This window comes from Delphinapterus leucas, chromosome 1, assembly GCF_059928025.1.
Source record: "Delphinapterus leucas isolate spDelLeu-1000000601 "Yukka" chromosome 1, BTC_Dleu_Yukka2, whole genome shotgun sequence".
Classification (NCBI taxonomy): Eukaryota; Metazoa; Chordata; class Mammalia; order Artiodactyla; family Monodontidae; genus Delphinapterus; species Delphinapterus leucas.
In genome coordinates this window covers 102301249-102324593 of record NC_143129.1, presented here as the reverse complement: position 1 = coordinate 102324593, position 23345 = coordinate 102301249, and the positions used below count along the sequence as shown (strand labels likewise).

Here is a 23345-nt window from a genome sequence, read left to right as displayed (position 1 = left end):
GCTGACGGCCTTATTCTTTTGATACTGGCACCAAGGCCTAGTACTAGAAATGATTCCCAGAGGCCTCAATATAAGTTTGTTGAAAAGTGGAAGATCAATCCCAAGTCTCACTTTTCTTCAAATCAGGACTTTGCTGGAGTGATCCTTTCAGAATTAAAGGCTTTATCTACATGGCAGGACAATCCTCACCTAGCTCAAAGAGATAAGTAGATAAAAATCTGACACAGAAATTTCAATTTTATAAACTTCCATGAAACAAAGAGTGTACTTGTACATTTTTCTAACTATGTGATATTGTGAGAAATATATTTTTATTCAAATCCATAGTTAACACATTGCATATTCGCAAAACAAAATTTAAACGTCTTACTCAAGCCTTGTTTGAAATGGCTAAAATCTTACCTTTAAGAAGAAGGGCATGAAGGAGAGTTTAATTCCACGAGCAAAAGCAATGGGTTTTAATTCTTCTCGCAGCTTAACCAGTTCAGTAAGGTCAACATCATCACAATACCCAAAATGAGGTATCTTCAGGGCTGCAGACATGGTCTTGACCATTGCTTTGTGAAAGCCTGGAAAACATTAAATATACATATATATATGCATATATATACATATATGCATATATATGTACTTTATAAAAATTCTTTAATCCTTTAAGCCCTTTAAAAACTAAAATAGAAGGTTTTCTAATGTTACTTACTCTTAATTAATCTCTTCCTCTTGGAGCTACCATCTTCATTACATAACTTGAAAGCCAGTAATTTCAATGCTGAAGCACTGACTATAGCACAACACCCAGTGTCAATTGTAATAATATAACAGGTAACTGCTTTCAACACTGTGGTATGTAAAAAATTCAAAAGGTGGCTTCCCTGGTGGTGCAGTGGTTAAGAAACCGCCTGCCAATGCAGGGGACACGGGTTCGAGCTCTGGTCCGGGAAGATCCCACATGCCGCAGAGCAACTAAGCCCGTGCGCCACAACTACTGAGCCTGTGCTCTGGAGCCTGTGAGCCACAACTACTGAGCCCACGTGCCACACCTACTGAAGCCTGCACACCTAGAGCCTGTGATCCGCAACAAGAGAAGCCACTGCAATGAAAAGCCCTTGCACCGTAACGAAGGATAGCCCCTGCTCACCGCAACTAGAGAAAGCCCGAGCACAGCAACGAATACCCAATGCAGCCAAACAAATAATAATAATAATAATGCCAAAATAATAATAATAATAATAAATTCAAAAGGATGCAAGCCATGTATTTACACAATGGCTTCTTGCAAAGCCACTCTTCTGGAAGTTAATCATCCTAAGAATTTGTAAATAACAAATCAGAAGTAGTTGTTTTGAAAGCTAACAAAAAATAATATTTAAAATATACCGAGCAAGTCTTCAAACAGAAAAAATATCTGTACACAAATTTATACTCTAAGAAACCTGCTAACATGTTACTCTTCAAAAATTATCAGTATATATTAAAGCTTTTCCTAGAAAAACTGTAATTTCATCATGTTGAAGTAGCTTCCCCCCAAATAATTACTCTATTACCTTACATTACTATTATTATTACCTTTTATGGGTTCTGTTCTGTCTTTGCCTGTGAATACTGGAGGTTTTGATATTGGTATAGGAATAGTTCTCTCTTTTGGTTTTGGTGGAGGTGGCATACTTTCAGCTTTTGGTGAAGGAGGTAGTATAGCTCCTGTTTGCTTTTCCAGATAGCTGAGAATATCTTCTTTAAGTATTCTGCCATCTTTTCCAGAGCCAACAACTTCACTCAGCTTAATCTAAAAAATGACATATTTTAATGCTAAAAATAAAACTACCTAAAAATAAATAAACCCATCACTGAGGTCTCTAAGTGAAATTAAATGAACTGAAGGTAAAAAAGTATCTCTGCCCAGTAAATTAGTATAAGGAAATAACATTTTAATTATCTTAATAGAACGCTGCAAACTATAAATAACATTTTCATCTTCTCAACAGAATGCTATAAACTATAGATACTCTTCATAAGTGATCATTTGTTACTTCTGTACTTACTGTTCATTTGCCCATGTGGTAACAATGTAATATCTACATTGTATATAGCTATTTATGAAAACACATTTTTAAACAGTCAACTATTTCTAAATTTCTTGCATAATTCTTATTTGATTTTTTTCTATTCTTGGAGACTACATAAGAAGAACTGAAAGTTTAAACAAGAGTTAAACACTGTAACAAATGTAGACCACTGTTTCTGACCTTGGCTACCAGTAAACATGTAATGGTTAAAATAATCATCCTATAAAAGCTCTCTTGAATTAGTTTTTTTTCTGATGGCTGTTTTAGAAAGATCAGTACAAAACACTGAAATTAACTTTATTGAGGCATACTTGGAATGTGAGTTCCTTGGTCCAAGTTAAGGGTCAAATAGTTAAGTTTTATTATTGCTTTCCACAGAACGAACAATAGATGATCTAATTCCACTTTCTACTGGGCACTCATGATACTTCTTGGAAACATTTGTGATCTGGCTTTACTTAATCACTTCCTATGTTTGGTAATAGAGATAAAATATTTCACTAAATTGAACTGTATTTAAATAAAAAGACACATTAGCTTGGATGATATCCTCACGCATAGTGTATATTAGTTAAACTCTCAAGGTTAAGTCCTATTTCATTTGTATTAATGCTTCTCTAATAATGACCACAAAAGAGTAAAGGACTTTATCACATCAAACATTTAGTTTATAACAAATGAACTCTAAGAATTTAAACATAATTTTTAGGTAATTACAAACAACTGTAAGTGCCACTGGTTTTTAATTTTAGACAAACTCAATAATTAATATACAAACTGCCAAAAAAAGGGGGGAAAAGGTGATTTTACAATAATAAATCTGTTATTTAATTTCTAGTAATTATACAAATGCTCTAATTATACACATCTTTAGGAAAAGGAAAGCCACATCATATATTTCTACAGGTTGTCCTTTTATATAATTTTTTAAAAAATGGTAAAATGTTTATAGCTTTCAAAGCAATATATAAGATCGTTATTTCACCTGCTGCCCTTAACAGTGTAGTGTTCCATATTACTATTTCTATTTTTCTGTTAAGCTAAATCGTCTTCATGTTTGAACACATTCAATGGCTAATAAATTTTCATTAAGGGTTTATAACATAATTTTCCTAAGCATTTCCCTGATTTTGAACACATGTGTGCCTTCTAATTTTTGGTTATATAAAACACTTTAATATATCCTAGATTATCTCCTTGGGATACTTCCCCAATGGTAGGATAACTAGCTGAAGGAGAATGAACATTTTAATGACTCTTATTACCTATTCCCAAAATGTAACCTTTTTTCCCCCCAACTGTAATTTAACTACTTCTCTCAAAAACAGACAGACAAACAAAAGCCTGCATTGTGAGGCATAGTGGAAAGAACTCAGGCTTTGGAACCACACAGATTTGTGCTCAAATCCCCAGTTCAGCTACTTACTTGATTTTAGGCAACTTAATCAACTTCTCTACCTTTTCTCATCTGGGATAACCCAAACCAGTCTGCAAGGTTACTGTGAGGATTAGTGATAATGTATGTATATACTGTCTGGCTCAGAAGTGCTCAAATAATGGAGGCATCAATTGTTGAGACACTATTAATGATTAAGAGCACTGGTTTTAGAGTCACAGAGACTCTCACAGAATCCTGGTTCCACCACTGGGTTAGCTGTGTGACCTTGGACCAGTTATTTGACCTCTCTAAGTCTTAGAAGGGCCCTTTGTCTCAGAGTTGTGAAGATTTAATGAGATAACATGTAAATTATTAGCACAATGCCTAGGAGCCATCTCACTTTGGAGGTAAAGCAGCAATGACTGTCAGGCAAGAGGGAAAACAGAAGGCCAGGCTCCTTGATACAAGTCAGTATAGCTCTATGGTTTTCCCTACCTCCCTGGGATCAGGCAGATCCTTGGGACCACATCCTTGCCTGACCCATTTCCCATCCCTTCCCTATACTGCTTCCTTCATTCCTAGTAAACATGATCACTGTCTCAATCAATCAATCATGTGTTCCCAAACCCTTGTCTCAGGCTATGCTTGTAGGGTACCTGATCTAAGACACTAGTATTTACAAGTGCTCAATAAATGGTAGCCCTGACTGTTATTAGGCGCTCAGGAAGAATAATAAATCCACACTTCCCAATTAACATGAATAATAAGTTCACAATTTTCTTTTCATTGCTCGTGAGGACTTTTATGCAACTATCACTTTTTAGTAACAGACATTTTCATGTTTCCTTTAATCCCAACTTGAGCCATCTCATCATGGGATAGCTGGTAATTCTTCATAGATACACATGTATACCTTCTGTGTGATCTCACACTTAAATATGAAGAAAACTTACATTGTTTTCCATTGCAAGGCGACGAACTGCAGGAGTTGCCAGTGTTTTTTGACCCTTTATCTCTTGGTGTGTGTGTTCATCATGGGACACAGCAGGAGTTTCAACAACATCTTCTTCTGAATCTGGTAACAAGGTAAAATTTTACTCTTTAGTAGAAAATATTGAAACAACTAAAACAACAAGCTTAGTGTCTTATATAAATAAATTCAACTTAAAGTATACAGTCAAAAAGCATAATAGATGAGCTACTTCAGAATGGGAAAACACAACTGTAAAATGGAAAAACACACAAGGGTACTAGAGTGAGTGAGAGGGGTGTATGGGTACCAGGTACTGTTTAATGATTATTATTGCCTGCTGTTTACTTCACTTCTGTTAAAATTATGTAGCAGCTACAAGTTAAAAGATGCAAGTTTCTTTCATAAATTTTAAAACACATTGTATTGTAAACATTTTCCTAATAAATTGCTCAAATACATATGAAATGAGAATCAAATGTGAGGTAAATTACATGAATCATGTAAAATCTGTGACAATCTTAAATGCTTTCCTAAGATAATATAGCATTTAAATTTTTTCTTTGCTTTGAATATGGCTTAAGGAATGCTGTGGAAGGTTTTATTTTCATGGCTAATACTAATTTGGTTGTTTTATTCTCTAACTGTAGAGTAGTGATATAAGAAAAACTATCTTGGGCTATTACCATGTATTTTTGCAACCAAAAAGAAAAAGGTTTTAAGAGCATTTAATTGTCAAAGTTGGATGCTAGGAAATCAGTGCTATAGTACAGCAGAATCTCTGTGGGAATAAGTAAACTAGAGCCAACCTCTGAAAATCAGCAGAAAACTGAGTTAGCTTTGACATTCTATTCTAAGCAAATAAAAATTTTCCACTGCTAGAAAACTATGGAAAGACATTCTATTCATTCATTCCTCCTCACTAGTCTATGAATTGGTCTGGTGGAGCTCTCAAAGTTCCCCTACGGTTAAGGAAGAGAAAAAACAAACACTTTGTATTGAACACGAAGAGTAGTAGAATATTCCACCCCAAAATGTGATTGTAGGAGTTCAGGACATACCACCCCAAAATATGCCACTTTGGTGTACTGATTATTTTCAAGAGCTGTACGCACTTGAAAAACAACAAATGCAGGGAGAGGCTTACTCTGAACTCTCTTCATGTACCTAAAGACATCCAAAAGGAACTCAACTGTCAGAAACTCCCTAGGAGTTTCATCCAACCACGGAAGATTGACTCATCACAGGAGAAGAGACTAGAAATCAGCAACACATCCATATAAACTTTTGTCACAAACTATCATACCTCCCATATATTCTTCTAAGAGCCAATTCATCCTTCCTAAAAATCATTTACTCTCCCCTAAGAGGCCTACATCCCTCCTCCCCTTTCCCTATTAAGAAGGTATTTAAACCTGAATCCTAAAGCCACCTCTCTGAGTTATTCATTTTTCCTGGGTATCTCCCAGGTATACATGACGTCTACATGTTAATAAATTTGTTTTTCTCTTGTTCATCTGTCTTTTATTACAGGGGTCTCAGCTAAGAACTCAGAAGGTACAGGGAAAATTATTCTTCCTTCCCACAATCACCTAGTATATATCGTATACTGCACTACATATGTAATATCTTAATCTTCACTCCAGTGTGTAAGATAGGTGTTATTATCCCCATTTTACAGATTAAAAAAAATGAGACTTGAGATGAAGAGATTGGCCCAAGGTCACACACCTAATAAACTGTGAAGAGCTGGGATTCAATCCTAGGGCTGACTCAGTTTGTGCTGTTTCCTTTAGTTCATGGCTGGCCCTAGTAGATTTTCTTTCTGGTCAAATAAGCTGGAATATAACTTCTACAGTTCCAGGCATAATTTTATTGCACTTTGAGAAGCCCTGTGCATTGTCCACATCTGTTGAAGTTACTGGAGAAACTAGTAAGAAAGATTAGCATTAGGAACTAAGATCCAAAGAAAAATCAAGGGGGTTCAGTTGTAGGAATCCCAAATACTAACTTGAATAATGCATATTTGCTACAGTTTGAGAAATGCATAAATACCCAGACATATCATATACAAGTTATTATATAACAGTTCCAAAATATCATGTTATTTATTGCTACTCACCTTTCTGGAAAAAATTCTATATATCACCAAATAGTACTGCCTTTTGGAATAACTTCGGTGTAAGTATTAAGTAATAAAACAAAGATTTGCAAGAAGTCACTCATATTATATATGAGTTGTAGTTGTCATGTAGTTGTGGGAAGAAAGCTCTCTTAATACTAAAATACTACCTTGCTAAGGACATTGGAAAGCCAGGGATGATTTAACAGAGATTTAACAGAGAATATCTACCAGAAAGCCATTTCCATGATCCAAGGGTTTCCAGTCTTTTTGTTACCTTGATCATAGAACTTATCTTAAAAGTGACCCAGTAGAGAAGAAGTAAATCATAAGGAATGGAGGGAATGTCATTTTCTAAATGGATAAGTGTTTGTGGCATGATGCCAAGATAAATGGAGTGATCAACATCAAATCACAATTTCGCACAGATACAAAAGGATATTTGGTTCAGAACCTAACAACTAGGAAGAAGATCTAGGAAGATGACCAGATCTTTCAGGCAGGAGAGAAAAGAACGGCTTCTAAATTCAACTTAGAGAGCTAGTGGCCACAATAACTTCTATTAGCATTTGATTCAATAACCTTAGCCCTGATAGAGATTGCACATTAGAAAAACAGTTACAGTTTTGGAGAAAGTTGCTGCTGGTTCAGTTTTGCTGATGCAACAATCTGTTCCTGTTACCGTGCCCTGTTACCTCGATGAAATAGAGATTGCAAGCTATGCAACTGGGAAACCAGCAAAGTCAAGCTGTCCTGGTTATTCCGGTTCAGCCTTTGAACTGTCAGCTTAGCTATAAACTGCGACATGTTTAACACAGGGGGAGGCCCATATTGCTACCCCCAAAATGTGGAATGCTTATTACTTTTTCCAGATTTAATTAAACATATGATTGTTCTATGCAATATGAAGAAAGTGTGGACAGTAAATCAGAGGATGACTAAAATAAAACCATGGTGATCTTGATGTAAAACCAGAGTTTGTGTAACAGAGTGGGACCTGGCAGTAACTCCTGTCGTTTTCCAACTTTTTGAAGAGTAAGTCCTAACATTTGACTCCTTCCTACTGTACTTCACATAGATGACTAAGATGAGGAAGAAATTATTAACAGTAAATTCTAGTTTGTACTTTCCCCTGAAGCTATTGGACATAATTGTTTTCATATCATGAGCTTATAAACAGGAACCTAGTATTTTTATGATTGCAACCGATCAGACTTTGAAAAGCAGGAAGTTTTTTATTGTAAGAAAATATTCTTTTCAGGATTGTTTTTGGACATGTATATGGTAAAAATACAACTTAAAGTGTTTTAATATAAATGTTAAGTATTTGGCACAATATTTTGAGGAGCTTAGTTAAACGTAAAGGACTTCTGTGACTTTTCACATTAAAATGTCAAATTCTTTTCAAATGAGGCTTTGGGGAAAATGATCTTGATCATATTGGCTTTGGTTATAATTCCATTCATTCAATGTACTTTATTCCTTGCCTTTTAAAATAACTAATTTTGATTCTGAGAAAATTAAGAATTCCAGTGTGATAAAGGCAATTTTTCTTTTATGCGAAAATGAAGTCTTAGTAATTTTCAACTTAGTTTCGTATTCCAGGTATGAAGCTGCCTTAAAAAATCTTTTGAAACTTGTTTAAAACATAAATAAAAAAAAAAATACTACCTTGTTAAATAGCACTTGAAGCAATTTTCTAAGTTTTTTTATATGATTATACTTATATAAAGTATACTTTATATACTTATTTTCTCCTTTGATGTTCACAATAATGCTACCAGAATGCAGGGCACATTCTTGATTTTACCAATGTAGAAACAGACTCTAAGGGGGATGGAGTTAAGACTAAGCTAAAATTTCATGACTCTCCCCAGCTGATGTGATTTTCACTGTTCTTGCACTATACTCTAATATGTGGGATTTTATTCCTTCAGTAGTGGATTTAGATACAGTTTTTAAAACCTTAATTAAATTTTAAGAAAGAACAAAAGGACTCTGGTAAATAAGTTTTTATCATGAAGACTGTCAATTTAGTGTTGCTGGAATTCATCATGTGAAGAAAATTAATAATAAAACTATATTATTTCAGATTAAATAAAAGAGTAAGTTGAATTAGTAAAAATATTAAAACTGTGTGATTGCAATGGGAAATACTTTTTGAAATACCAAAGCACTCAAAGGTTTTTGAAAGAGTTGTTTTTGTAAGAAGCTTTAAACTTTTCCTCCCTGCAAAACTTCTTAGGAAGACTTTTCTTCATAGCACAAATCTAAACCTTAGTTTAGTTTCTGCTCAAATGATCATAAATTGAGAATTAATGATGTCTAAACCAATGAGATTGCATAGCATTTTCTTTCTCACTTCAAATTACTGAAACAGCTAATTCAATCAATTCAGTCTACAATTAGCTATACAAAATAAGGTTTTAGTTACGATGATAGGTGTTCATGTTAAAGGGTAAATGCAATATAACAGCAGAATAATATAAAAGTATTCTGCTACATCTTATGTTCCTTCTGCTATAAAGTATTCTGCTACATCTTATGTCCCTTCCTCTCTTCCCTTAATACTTCCCCATGGTGGCAAGACTCCTCAATTAGAGCTAATTAGGTACAGTAACTCTCCACTTGTCTGGTGGTCCAGCATTCTGGCAACTTAATGTTGTACACAGCTGTAGGTGCAGAACACCTAAAACCGTGCCACGCAGCCTCAGCATTAAAACCATACACTTGCTCCAGAGAAAAGTCATTTATACTCTCAATCACAACCTATTTTCTCTTCTTAGCACATATTTCTTAACAACTTGGTTATCTGTATTGCCAGAAAGTTAAGAAGGAGAGTGATGGCCTGGCACAATGACAAGGCTAAGAGGTAGGCTGAAAAAACAAAAATCAGAGGCAGAATTGTGTTTTTCCCAGAAAAATGAATGTTCATTAACATGCCTTTGCATAATCAAAAAAGATTTTAGGTTATACCCAATATCCTCCCTTTAAGAAGGCATAAAATATGTAGGTTTAAAAAAATAATAAATAAATAAAACTACTGATTCCCATTAAATAAATGGTTTAGAAAAGTTTGGGTTCAAAAAGATTTACTTGTTTAGGAAAGTGAGGAGTCATCCTACTTTTTAAAATAGAGGTTAGAGAAAGCCAGGTTAGCTGTAAAGAGAACTCATGGCAATATTCTTAAGACTGAGTTCACAGCAGACAACATACTGAGACATGGATCAGCTTTGACATAATCTTGATAATATTAATTAACTAAATTTCAATTTGTAATTTTTTTTTTTTAAACAGCATAAATGAGTCTAGTAAGCCCTTTTCAAGTAGAGTCTACCTACAGTCAGAGCACTCAGAGATAGGAGTTGGAGGTCACAAATACTTTTTCCCTCATCAGAATTATCATGACACTCCAGTCTTGAAAAGCAGGCTGCAACACCATGTTACAAAGAGAGTACCATAGAATATTATTTAAACAAGCATTAAAAGACAGGATTTAATTTCCATTACTGCTATTAAGACGTCTACTCTTGATCCCTTACACTCTTGATGGTTCTATGCTACAATTATTTCCCACCTGTAAAATGGACATAATGTGTCTTATACTTCTAAAAGACTTTTCTTTAGGTAATTTTCTATTTATAGTATAATTGATTTTCTTGGCACTAAAACGAGGAACAGTATAGACAAATTCAGTATTACTACAAATTCTTGTTTAAGACAGGTACACAAAATATTTAGAAACTTTTCCTGTTTCCAGAATTTAAAAAGAGGCACATATAAATTTCTTAGTAAGTTGAACCTACTATTCTATAGGCTTGCTTATTTATTTTATGCTTCATAGTCATTCTTACAGTAAAAAACAATAAAAATTACAAGAAAACATAAATATAAAAGCAAAAAGGTACACACACAAAATAAAATTAGCATGCAAGGCAATTATTCAGAATACACTTTGAATTGCAAATGAAATAGAATAGCTAACAATGATCAGTCCTCTATGAGGAAAATTATCAGATAATTTTTACTCTGAACATAACCTATCCAATCCCATTAAGTTTTTACAGACATATAATAAACTGCACATACATAAAATATAAAATTTCATAAGTCTTGAAATATATATATACCCATAACTATCACCAAAATCAAGATAATGGACATATCACCCCCCAAAGTTTCCTTATACTCCTTGGTAACTCCTACCTCCTAACCTTCTGCCTCCTTCCTACCCTATCAGCAGGCAACCACTAATGGGTTTGTTGTCAAAATATATTAGTTTGCATTTCTAAAACTTTATATACATAGAATCATACAGCATGTTCTCTTTTATGTCTGGCTTCTCTGACTCAGCATAATTTTTCAAGATTCATCCATGTCATACAGGAAATTAATTTTTGTAAAAAATTATCTAGAAAAAATATACCCCCTCCTGAAAAAGTTCTATGATTTTATAATTTGCTATATCAAGACTTATTAAGTTGGATTTCATTGGAGATACCAAAAGAAACTCTAAAAAATAAAACTCTAAGAAATAAAAGGAAACAATAAAACCCCCCACAAATCCCAATTGTTCACTTGTTCATATACAGTCAGCCGTGGGAATCCACAGGTTCTGTATTCATGGATTCAACCAACTGCTGATCGAAGATACACAGAAAAAAAATGTATGTAGGTTATATGCAAATACTACACCATTTTTTTTTTTTTGCGGTACACAGGCCTCTCACTGCTGTGGACTCTCCGTTGCTGAGCACAGGCTCCAGACGTGCAGGCTCAGCGGCCATGGCTCACGGGCCCAGCCGCTCCGCAGCACGTGGGATCCTCCTGGACCGGGGCATGAACCTGTGTCCCTTGCATCGACAGGCAGACTCTCAACCACTGCACCACCAGGGAAGCCCACTACACCATTTTATACAAAGGACTTGAGCATCCGCAGATTTTGGTGTCCCTGTGTGTGTGTGTGTGTGTGTGTGTGTGTGCTACAACCAATCCTTTGCAAATACCACAGGATGACTATAATTTGCTTTTGTGGACGGCCTAGATAGGTATCTAATCTGGTCTACAGCACTTGACTGGGTATTCTAATTTACTAACATCCACAATAATGTTCAGCATCTTTGGTTGTCTCAGTTTATGCCAAGAGTATAATTCTTTCCTTTCTAGGTCTTAACTGAATGAAAGAAAAATCTATACCTATTATCTTGTTGATCCATCGAAATAATTCTGTGTTTATTTCAGGTAATTTTTAAAGGTAAATTCTTTTTTGTTTTTAATATTCCTAAATCATGCCTTTCAATAGAAATTTGGAGTCAAGATAATAGCACCCCTAGTACCCAGATTATGGTCTCTTATTTATTCCACATTAAAAGGAACAAGAGGCCCTCAAGGAATGGATAATTCCAGGTCTGGGGTAGGAAAAGTATCAATATAAGGTGAGTCCCAGATCATCTTCTTGTGCCAAAAGCAAGGAAGGTTTTGAAAGGTAACAGCATCATGTTAAAAGAACACACAGAAGCCACCTTGAAATGGTCACCACTATTAATGATTTGAGCATTAAAAAGAATTATAATAAAAACATCAGGTCAAATGAAATATAAACAAAGAGAATGTTGGAAAAATTAATATTACCATTTGAACGGCCTATTAAAGTAACTCCTTATTTTAATAATTGGTAAAGAAAGACTGGAATGTCTTTCTAGTAGGAACTGTATTTCATAGTAACAAATAGCCCCAATTGATGAAGGAAGGGATAGCTCCACTTTACAGAATAATGCCACCTAATAATGTTAAAGGAATCCAAAAATCATCATTCTACAACCACTAAAATAATTGTGGTATGGTTATGGCAAGGGTATGGTTATGGTTCCATGTTTAAACTTAGCATCATTACACCAGATCATCCAGACGTTATTTGTGTCCTGATACGGAGAAATATGAAGTACATAATAGTTCCATGATGTAGATTCTAGCCAAAATATTTAACTGCAACCTAGCCTTTAAAACTTACTTCTAGTTTACAGGAAATATAAAGAAGAGAGGAACAAGTCAAATACCACCATGAAGAAGCAACAAGTCCAAAAGATGTGACATTCTGCAAAACAAATGCTACCATCTCTTCAGCAAGTCAGTGTCATGTGGGGAAGTAGGACCCAGGTTAAAAGAGACCAGGTGCAATTTGTAGTCCTGTACTAGACTCTAGCTTGAACAAACCAATTGAAATTTCAAGGACATTTTGGTGGCAACTGGGGAAATTTAAATTTAAATATGGTGTGACTACCAGATAAAATGAAAATGTATTGTTATGAAAACATGTAGAGTCATTAACTAAGCAAACACATTAGAATGTACCAAATACAAGTCTGGTTAAAAAAATACCAAAATGCAAACAAAAATTCAAAGAAAAAATATTAAAAACAGCAAAGAAAAAGCAAAAAATAACATACAAGGGAATCCCCATAAGGTTACAGCTGATTTCTCAGCAGAAACTCTACAGGTCAGATGGGAGGGGCAGGATATACATAAAGTGATGAAAAGGAAAAACCTACAACCAAGATTACTCTACCCAGCAAGGATCTCTTTCAGATTCTACGAAGAAATCAAAACCTTTACAGACAAGCAAAAGCTACAAGAATTCAGCACCACCAAACCAGCTTTACAACAAATGCTAAAGGAAATTCTCTAAGTGAGAAACAGAAGAGAAGAAAAAGACCAAAAAAACAAACCCAAATCAATTAAGAAAATGGTAATAGTCACATACATATCGATAATCACCTTGAATGTAAATGGATTAAACGCTCCAACCAAGACACAGACTGGCTGAATGGATACGAAAACAAGACCCTTATATATGCTGTCTACAAGAAATCCACTTCATACCTAGGGACACATACAGACGGAAAGTGAGGGGATGGAAAAAGATATTCCATGCAAATGGAAATCACAAGAAAGCTGGAGCAGCAATACTCATATCAGATAAAATAGAGTGTAAAATAAAGACTGTTACAAGAGATAAGGAGGACACTACATAATGATCAAGGGATCAATCCAAGAAGAAAACATAACAATTATAAATATATATGCACCCAACATAGGAGCACCTCAATACATAAGGCAAATGCTAACAGCCATAAAAGGGGAAATCGACAGTAACACAGTAATAGTGGGAGACTTCAACACACCACTTACACCAACAGACAGATCATCCAGACAGAAGATAAATAAGGAAACACAGGCTTTAAATGACACAACAGACCAGACAGACTTAACTGATATTTTTAGGACAGTCCACCCATAAGCAGAAGAATACACTTTCTTCTCAAGTGCACATGGAATGTTCTTCAGAATACATCTCATGTTGGGTCATAAATCAGGCCTTGGAAAATTTAAGAAAACTGAAATCATATCAAACATCTTTTCCAACCACAATGCTATGAGATTAGAAATCAATTACAAGAAGAAAACTGTAAAAAACACAAATACATGGAGGCTAAACAGTGCACTGCTAAATAACCTAGAGATCACTGAAGAAATCAAAGAAGAAATTTAAAAACACCTAGAAACAAATGACAACAAAAACACAATGATCCAAAGTCTATGGGATGCAGCAAAATCAGTTCTAAGAGAGAAGTTTATAGCAATTCGAGTTCACCTCAAGAAACAAGAAAAATCTCAAATAAACAATCTAACCTTACACCTAAAGCAACTAGAAAAAGAACAAAGAAAACCCAAAATTAGTAGAAGGAAAGAAATCATAAAGATCAGAGCAGAAATAAATGAAAGAGAAATGAAGAAAACAATAGCAAAGATCAATAAAACTAAAAGTTGGTTCTTTGATAAGATATATAAAACTGATAAACTTTTAGCCAGACTCATCAAGAAAAAAAGGGAGAGGACTCAAATCAATAAAATGAGAAACGAAAAAGGAGAGATTACAGCTGACACCGCAGAAATACAGAGGATCATAAGAGACTACCACAAGCAACTATATGCCAATGAACTGGACTACCTGAAGCAATGGACAAATTCTTGGAAAGGTACAACTTTCCAAGACTGAACCAGGAAGAATTAGAAAATATAAACACACCAATCACAGGTAATGAAACTGAAACTGTAATTAAAATCTTCCAACAAACAAAAGTCCAGGACCAGATGGCTTCACAGGCAAATTCTATCAAACATTTAGAGAACAGTTAATTCCTATCCTTCTCAAACTCTTCCAAAAATTTGTGGAGGGAGGAACACTCCTAAACTCATTCTACGAGGCTACCATCACCCCAATAACAAAACCAGACAAATATCACACACACAAAAAAATTACAGACCAATATCGCTCATGAACATAAATGCAAAAATCCACAACAAAATACTACCAAACAGAATCCAACAGCACATCAAAAGGATCATACACCATGATCAAGTGGGGTTTATCCCAGGGATGCAAGGATTCTTCAATGTATGCAAATCAATCAATGTGATACGCCATATTAACAAACTGAAAAATAAAAACCATATGATCATCTCAATAGATGCAGAAAAAGCTTTTGAGAAAATGCAACACCCATTTGTGATAAAAACTCTCCAGAAAATGGGCATAGAGGGAAACTACCTCAGGATAATAAAGGCCACATATGACAAACCCACAGCCAACATCATTCTCAATGGTGAAAAACTGAAAGTATTTCCTCTAAGAAACAAGACAAGGACGTCCACTCTCACCACTATCATTCAACATAGTATTGGAAGTCCTAGCCTCGGCAATCAGAGAAGAAAAAGAAATAAAAGGAATACAAATTGGAAAAGAAGAAGTAAAACTGTCACTGTTGCTGATGACATGATATTATAAACAGAAAATCCTAAAGATGCCACCAGGAAACTACTAGAACTAATCAATGAATTTGGTAAGGTTGCAGGATACAAAATTAATGCACAGAAATCTCTTGCATTCCTATACACTAACAATGAAAGTTCAGAAAGAGAAATTAAGGAAACAATCCCATTTACCATTGCAACAAAAAGAATAAAATACCTAGGGATAAACCTACCTAAGGAGGCAAAAGACCTGTACTCAGAAAACTATAAAACACTGATGAAAGAAATCAAAGATGACATAAACAGATGGAGTGATATACCATGCTCCTGGATTGGAAGAATCAATATTGTGAAAATGACTATACTACCCAAAGCAATCTACAGGTTCAATGCAATCCCTATCAAATTACCAATGGCATTTTTTACAGAACTAGAACAAGAAATTTTACAATTTGTATGGAAATACAAAAGACCCCAAATAGCCAAAGCAATCTTGAGAAAGAAAAATGGAGCTGGAGGAATCAGGCTCCCTGACTTCAAACTACACTAAAAAGCTACAGTAATCAAGACAGTATAGTACTGGCACAAAAAGAGAAATACAGATCCATAGAACAGGATAGAAAGCCCAGAGATAAACCCACACACATATGGTCACCTTATCTTTGACAAAGGAGGCAAGAATATACAATGGAAAAAAGACAGCCTCTTCAATAAATAGTGCTGGAAAAACTGGACAGCTACATGTAAAAGAATGAAATTAGAATGCTCCCTAACGCCATACCCAAAAATAAACTCAAAATGGATTAAAGACCTAAAGGGTAGGATAGGGAGGGTGGAAGGGAGATGCAAGAGGGAGGAGATATGGGGATATATGTATATGTATAGCTGATTCACTTTGTTATAAAGCAGAAACTAACACACACTTGTAAAGCAATTATACTCCAATAAAGATGTTAAAAATAAAATAAAATAAAATAAATAAATATAGGGCCAGACACTATAAAACTCTTAGAGGAAAACATAGGCAGAACACTCTACGACATAAACCACAGCAAGATCCTTTTTGACCCACCTCCTAGAGTAATGAAAATAAAAACAAAAATAAACAAATGGGACCAATTAAACTTAAAAGCTTTTGCACAGCAAAGGGAACCATAAACAAGATGAAAAGACAACCCTCCGAATGGGAGAAAATATTTGCAAAAGAAGCAACTGACAAAGGATTAATCTCCAAAATATACAAGCAGCTCATGCAGCTCAATAGGAAAAAAACAAACAACCCAATCCAAAAATGGGCAGAAGACCTAAATAGACATTTCTCCAAGAAGATATACAGATGGTCAAGAAGCACATGAAAAGCTGCTCAACATCATTAATTATTAGAGAAATGTAAATCAAAACTACAATGAGGTATCACCTCACACCTGTCAGAATGGCCATCACCAAAAAATCTACAAACAATAAATGCTGGAGAGGGAGAAAAGAGAACCCTCTTGCACTGTTAGTGGGAATGTAAATTGATACAGCCACTATGGAGAACAGTATGGAGGTTCCTTAAAAAACTAAAAATAGAACTACCTTATGACCCAGCAATACCACTACTGGGCATATACCCTGAGAAAACTATAATTCAAAAGGAATCATGTACCCCAATGTTCACTGCAGCACTATTTACAATAGCCAGTACATGGAAGCAACCTAAATGAATGGATAAAGAAGATGTGGCACATATATACAATGGAATACTACTCAGCCATTAAAAGGAATGAAATTGAGTTATGTGTAGTGAGGTGGATGGACCTAGAGTCTGTCATACAGAGTGAAGTAAGTCATAAAGAGAAAAACAAATACCGTATTGTTAACGCATATATGTGGAATATAAAAAAGTGGTACTGATGAACCTAGTGGCAGGGCAGGAATAAAGACACTGACATAGAAAACGGACTTGAGGACACAGGGGGAGAAGGGGAAGCTGGGACGAAGTGAGAGAGTGGCATGGACATATATACACTACCAAATGTAAAATGGATGGCTGGTGGGAAGCTGCTGCATAGCACAGGGAGATCAAGTGGATGCTTTGTGACGACCTAGAGGGATGGGATAGGGAGGGTGGGAGGGAAGGCTTAAGAGGGAGGGGATATGGGGATGTATGTATATGTATAGCCGATTCACTTTGTTGTACAGCAGAGACTAACACAACATTGTAAGGCAATTATACTCCAGTGAAGGTGGGGAGAAAAAAAAATACCAAAATGCATATGTACATGTGCCTAGAAAAATGTCTGGAATGACATACATTAATGTGTTAAGGGTGGTGATTAATGAGTTGTAGGAATGTGTTTTCATTTTCTTATTTTTGTTTTTCTGCATTTTGTAACTTTCTACAATGCACGCATCCTGTTTTTATAATAATAGAAATTAAATAAATAATAGGAAGGCTTTAATAAGTTACCTTCCAGCTTTTGGAGGCAACATGTTATAGCTGAAAATATTCTCGACAAAGACTCCGGACACCCGAGTTCTAAATTTGGCTTTGTCACCGCCATTGGGCAAATTACCCAGTGATTCTTCATTCATTAAACTGGAATACCTCACAAATAAGAATAAATAAAATACTAAGTGTGAAACATTTTATAAACTATAAAGTGTGACTATGATATTAGTTATTATATTATTGTACAGACTGCAGGACTAAGAGTCAGCCAGCCACTCTAATTCAGACTCCTTCTAGACTTCCAAATTACACTACTGAAATGTCTTTATCTCAGCACTTCTAGATAGATCGTGGGCTTAGGGTTGCATCACAGACTCTGCTGCCCCTGCCCCCACATCAAAGCTTCCTAGATGACATAACCTTGGTGTATCACAACAATGCCAAAGGGAACTTCTGATGTAGAGAGCCAGCTATTTGCTACCATAGGGACAGCGCACTGTTTTAATTTTCCAGTAACCTTCTCATAACGAATTCCCTTTTGTCAGGACATCTACTGCTTATAAGTTCTATGGTTGCTGCTGCTTCTGAATGCTAGTTTGCTTCTCATTCTGATTTTCCTCCTTTTGTTTTCTACTTCTCTTTAAGAAATTTGGCTTTCATAACCATCACCAATGAGTGTGTTTCGGTTTTCGTATCAGCGGCAAACAGAGCAATCCCATTATGTGAGATTTAATCTTTGCATATTCCAAGTTTTATCAGTGACCAGTGTTTAAAGCTTGAATCTTTAATTCCCAAGAGAGCTTGTTGCTTCCTTGAGCACCAAGGTTTCCAGAAGGTAACTGGTAACTGGTCAAAAGATAATCATGCATTACAGAGTACCTTTCCTATTTTCCTGATTTCAGCTTCTAAACCCCCAAATCAAATCCTGTAAGTTGTTAAAAGTAAACTCCACTTACAATTGGTACCCAATGACAAAAGGACAGCAGTAATCAATTTGGCAAAATAGATGAACATATATATACAGTACCTTTTAAAGCTTCCGTTTCTATGTCTACTAATGGCTTTCCCACGTAGGCAATATCGTCTAGATTATAATATAGTTTTTTAATGACTCCATCGTAACGACTAGTGATAGTAACAGAAGCTTTATCACTTTGAACTTCACAGATGCTATCAAACTGAGACACTGTATCTCCTTCTTTTACATACCTAAAAGAAAAAGATGCAAGACACTTTTACATGAGCAATGATAATACAGATCATCTTAACAATATAAATGCTACACTGAATTAGATCAGTATCCATCGAGCCCAGCATTTGGTCCCAGATAGTATACCAAAGAATGTTTTAGAAGAGACTACAGTGGCTTCCAGAGGCTCTTTGATGCCTCTTCAAGAAATATAAAAAATTTCAAAATAATTAAAAATTCATAGATCTATAATCAAAAATTTTAATTAATTTGTCAGGTTTTCTGCCTCAAATATGAAAAATGTATTTTAAAAGTGTTATTTACTTTTATTGTCTTAGGCTTTATCAAATTTTAATAATGTCTATTATTTCTAGAATTAATTTTTTTTTTTTTTTTTTTTTTTTTTTTGCGGTACGCGGGCCTCTCGCTGTTGCGGCCTCTCCCGTTGCGGAGTGCAAGCTCCGGACGCGCAGGCTCAGCGGCCATGGCACACGGGCCCAGCCGCTCCGCGGCATGTGGGATCCTCCTGGACCAGGGCACAAATCCGTGTCCCCTGCATCGGCAGACGGACTCTCAACCACTGCGCCACCAGGGAAGCCCTAGAATTAAATTTTAAAAATTGATATCCTCAATATAATTCCTTTTTAATTTCATGAATTTTAGTTTGAGTTCTTAGTCTTTGTTTCTAAGACGGCTAATAAGCTTCAGATTCAGGTTCTTCTGACCTGAGGTCATTGCTCTTTCCTTGATCCCACAATGCAATAGATACAAAATCATAAAGTACATTTATGTTATTATAGTCCTCTTCTAACCTACAAAGCAATTATAATGAGAACTCCAGGGAAAGAATGTTCAGGTGGCTGAATCAGAGTTTTGAAAGGATCTTTAACAGTATACAATTGTGGGAGAATCTACTGACTCACCTTAACTGTTACTTCTAGAAATCTTTGAAAATTATTTCAGTACCCAGAGGTGTTTCCTTTTTTTCCAGAAAGGGAAAGAAAGAAAAGGGATAGAAGGATGACTAAGTAAAGAGCTTTTTAATTTTTGTTTCAAGCCTTTTTTTTTAACCTTTTGAAAATTATTTTTTGATTCATGTCTTTTGGATTAATATTGTAACCTTTTCTAAAAATATAGGCAAACTCTCAGGTAATGGTGAGTCAAATGTACTTGCATTCTTACTGAAGTCATTTTCGGTAAAGAGACCTTAGACTACATGATTATTTTAAAATAGTTTGGAAAAAAGCTCTAAGTTCATACATTAAATGCTTTTCAAAACACATGGTCATATCAACTTAATATCTTTTAGAGGCAAATTTCTCTTTTTTAGCTGAAGTGAGGGGTGGGTAGTGAAAAAAATTTTTAAATGAGGAAAAAATAATCCTTAATAAATTACATTGAATAAAATGCCATACTGTAGGATGAACTGTGCCACCAGCATATTGGCAACACAAACTAGATTACCTTATTGCTTTAAAAAAATCATTATATGTTACAGAAAGAGATGTCTCAATTTAAATAGATTTCTACTTATTTTTACTCAAATTATTTTTATACTTACTTAAAAAAATTTTCAGAATAACTTACCATTCTTTAACAGTTACTTCTCTAATCCCTTCACCAATGTCTGAGAGTTTGAACTGAACAATCTGTCCCTGTAGAGCTTCGAAGACAAATGAGAAATGATCTCATTAAATATGTAATGTATTGCTAATAGACAGATGCTTTGACATCTAAAATTAGAAAATATTCTCAAGCAGAGGCAGAAATTATTCCATTTTTAGAGATTTTAAAAAGCATTTTATAATGTTTATGATCTCTTCATTATTCATAACTACCCAAGATTTATATAAATTATTCAGTGACACAGACCTATTGATATTGCCACTGAACTGACATTTTCCTATTTCCAAAATAATGTTCTTTTTACAAGGGTAGAGGAGGCCCTTCCAACAAATGAGATTTTGCAATAATAGCAATGAACAGAAAATAGAACAAGATATTAGACAAAGGGAGGTCCAGCTGGATCTCCTTGTTTCATGTTATGAAACTATAATAAACATCAATGGCCTGCTCTTAAATCTCTTTTGACTTCATACAACTCTTCTCGTTCCCAGTGTCTAAAAATCAGGCAGATCCATACCTAGAAGGCTTGGAAAATTCTTATTTGCTCAAATGATGTTCTACCAACTTCTTAAATTTTAGTCTTCTATTTTCTCTTAGCATTTTTTTACTCCTTTTCAAATTTCTACACCCTCTTTATAACACTTAGATGCCAATGATAATTTATGGTAATTATTCCCAAGACAGAAAGTATGTATGGATCCTCTCACTTTTCCAAATTAACAAATGGCTCCGAAGTGACTGAAGAGCGCTCCTCTATCTTTAAACTACTATTAATCAAAATTGCTTATAAAATATACAACAAGCTGATTAAGGTAGGAAATTTTTCTTTAATAAATATGAGGAGATTAGTAGTTAAGAAATACGAAATACACTTTTGATATGGAGGTCTTAAGCACCTCTTGTTTCCTCTCTAGTAAGTGGGGCCTCTCACAGCCTGCTGCTCAGAGTATAAACTGGAACCTTTCTGAAAAATAGTTTGGCATTAAGAATCAAAAACCTTAAAAAAAAAAAAGTCTGTTTCTTTGACTCCGTAGGTAATTTTACTTTTAAGATTTTTTTTTCCTTGAAGAAATACAGAGGTACACGAAGATTTCTGCTCAGGAAGAGTTATCATAGAGTTATAATAAAGAATTGGAAACCAACTGAAGTAATCAAAAATGGCAAGTAAGTACACCATGGCACCTCTATACAGAGCAATATTATGCAAGGAACAGCATGTGAAAGGGCATGGGAATATGATACTATGCAGCATGGTTAGGGAATGACAAACACTTCCGTACAGCTGAGGATAGGCTACGTGGCAAGAAATAAGCCCAGATTTAAGGCTTTGTGCCATGATGAGGTGAGGTGTTTGGAACATATCCTAGAGGTAATTAGGAACCAGTGGTAAATAATTCTGGTCATTAATTCTTTGCAGCTGTTCCCATTAGAGGTACAGTTTATCTTACCACTAGTTAAATCTACACTGGCCTATGACTTGTTTTGACCAATAGAGTACAGCAGAAGTAAAGTTGTAGGTTCTGGAGCGCAAGCCTCACAGGACCTCGCAGCCTCCACTTTCTCCCTCTTGGAATGTGCCTTGAGATCCCCATGTAAGCAAGCTGTTCTAGTCTACTGGAGGATGAGAGACACCACATGGAGGAGAAAGGAGATGCCCCAGCTAAAAACCAGCACCAACTGTCAGACACATGTGTAAGACCATCTTGGACCTTCTGACCCAGATGACCTTGTAGCTGAATCCAGTCACATTAGAGCCCAGGTGAAACCAGCAGATGACCTTGTAGCTGAATCCAGTCACATTAGTGAGCCCAGGTGAAACCAGCAGAGGAGCCACCCGACCAACCCACCCCCAGAATCCTGAGGAACAATAAATCATTGTTCCTTTAAGCCACTAAGTTGTGGGGAAGGTTATTATTCAGCAATAATTGGCTGGTAGGAGTCCCATCTACAATTTCAGACCTATAACTTTATATCTATAATTTTAGAGAAAAATATCTCTGGCAGGAGTGTGATGGAAAGGACTGGGGGAGGGGTGGCAGAGAAAGCAGTTAGGAGGCTATTGTAGGTAAGAAACTGAAGTATAGAACTTAATGTATTTACATATTTTCAAAGCTGTCTGAAAAGGCGAAGACAGATTTCAGAAACATTTAAGATGTACTATTACCATATCTTGGTAATCAACTTGATGTGAGACAAGTATCGAGATGGCTTCAGGTTTCTAGCCTAACTGTTTACTGAGTTAGGGAAGAATTGGAAGAGGATGTATCCCAAGTATGTAGAACAGTGCCTTGGGATTTGCTCTCACAAGAATACAAAGTTGGATACTATGTTACTCCCATTTTCCAAATGATGAAACAGAAATTAAGTAACTTGGGTAAGGTTACACAGCTAGTAACCCGAAGCTCCTTAAGTGTTTAGAGACTAGGGTAGGAAGTTGGAGTTTCTGCTTGAATGGCCTCTATTTTCTCTGAGAAGTAAAGAGAAAAGATCAACTTTTGAAAATAAAAATCTTTTTTTTTTTTTTTAATGGTAAAGATAAGGTTTACATATCTTAGGGTGATGCGGAAGAAGACATATACAAGGCATGGAAGGACTAATTGATCTCAGGGGTTGGATCCGCCTGGAATTCCGTTATTTTTCATCACTAGCACAGACTAAGGCACTATGTATCTGTCAAAAGCTTAACGTTGTAACGGAAGTCTAGGGTTCTTTACCAGGGTTCTAAATAGAACATCAGGAAAAAAAAAAAGTT

General features: G+C 35.3%; 1 protein-coding gene across 6 annotated transcripts in view; it reads right to left on the bottom strand.

Moving 5' to 3' along the window:
- The window catches only part of DBT (dihydrolipoamide branched chain transacylase E2), a 45578-nt gene that overhangs the window by 13133 nt on the left and 9100 nt on the right, over positions 1-23345 (bottom strand). For 5 of the 6 annotated variants that reach the window (XR_016395502.1, XR_016395515.1, XR_016395520.1 and 2 more), the window contains exons 3-7: positions 20555-20630; positions 18806-18987; positions 4395-4516; positions 1567-1783; positions 403-569 (exon numbers count right to left, since the gene is read on the bottom strand). Coding sequence is in view for 1 of the 6 variants with exons in the window: in XM_022584237.2 (XP_022439945.1) it covers positions 403-569; positions 1567-1783; positions 4395-4516; positions 18806-18987; positions 20555-20630 (764 nt within the window). In the remaining 5 variants the exon portion in view is untranslated. Of the gene's footprint in view, positions 1-402; positions 570-1566; positions 1784-4394; positions 4517-6142; positions 6246-18805; positions 18988-20554; positions 20631-23345 lie in introns of those variants that run through there. The other variant, XR_016395540.1, reaches the window with a different exon arrangement.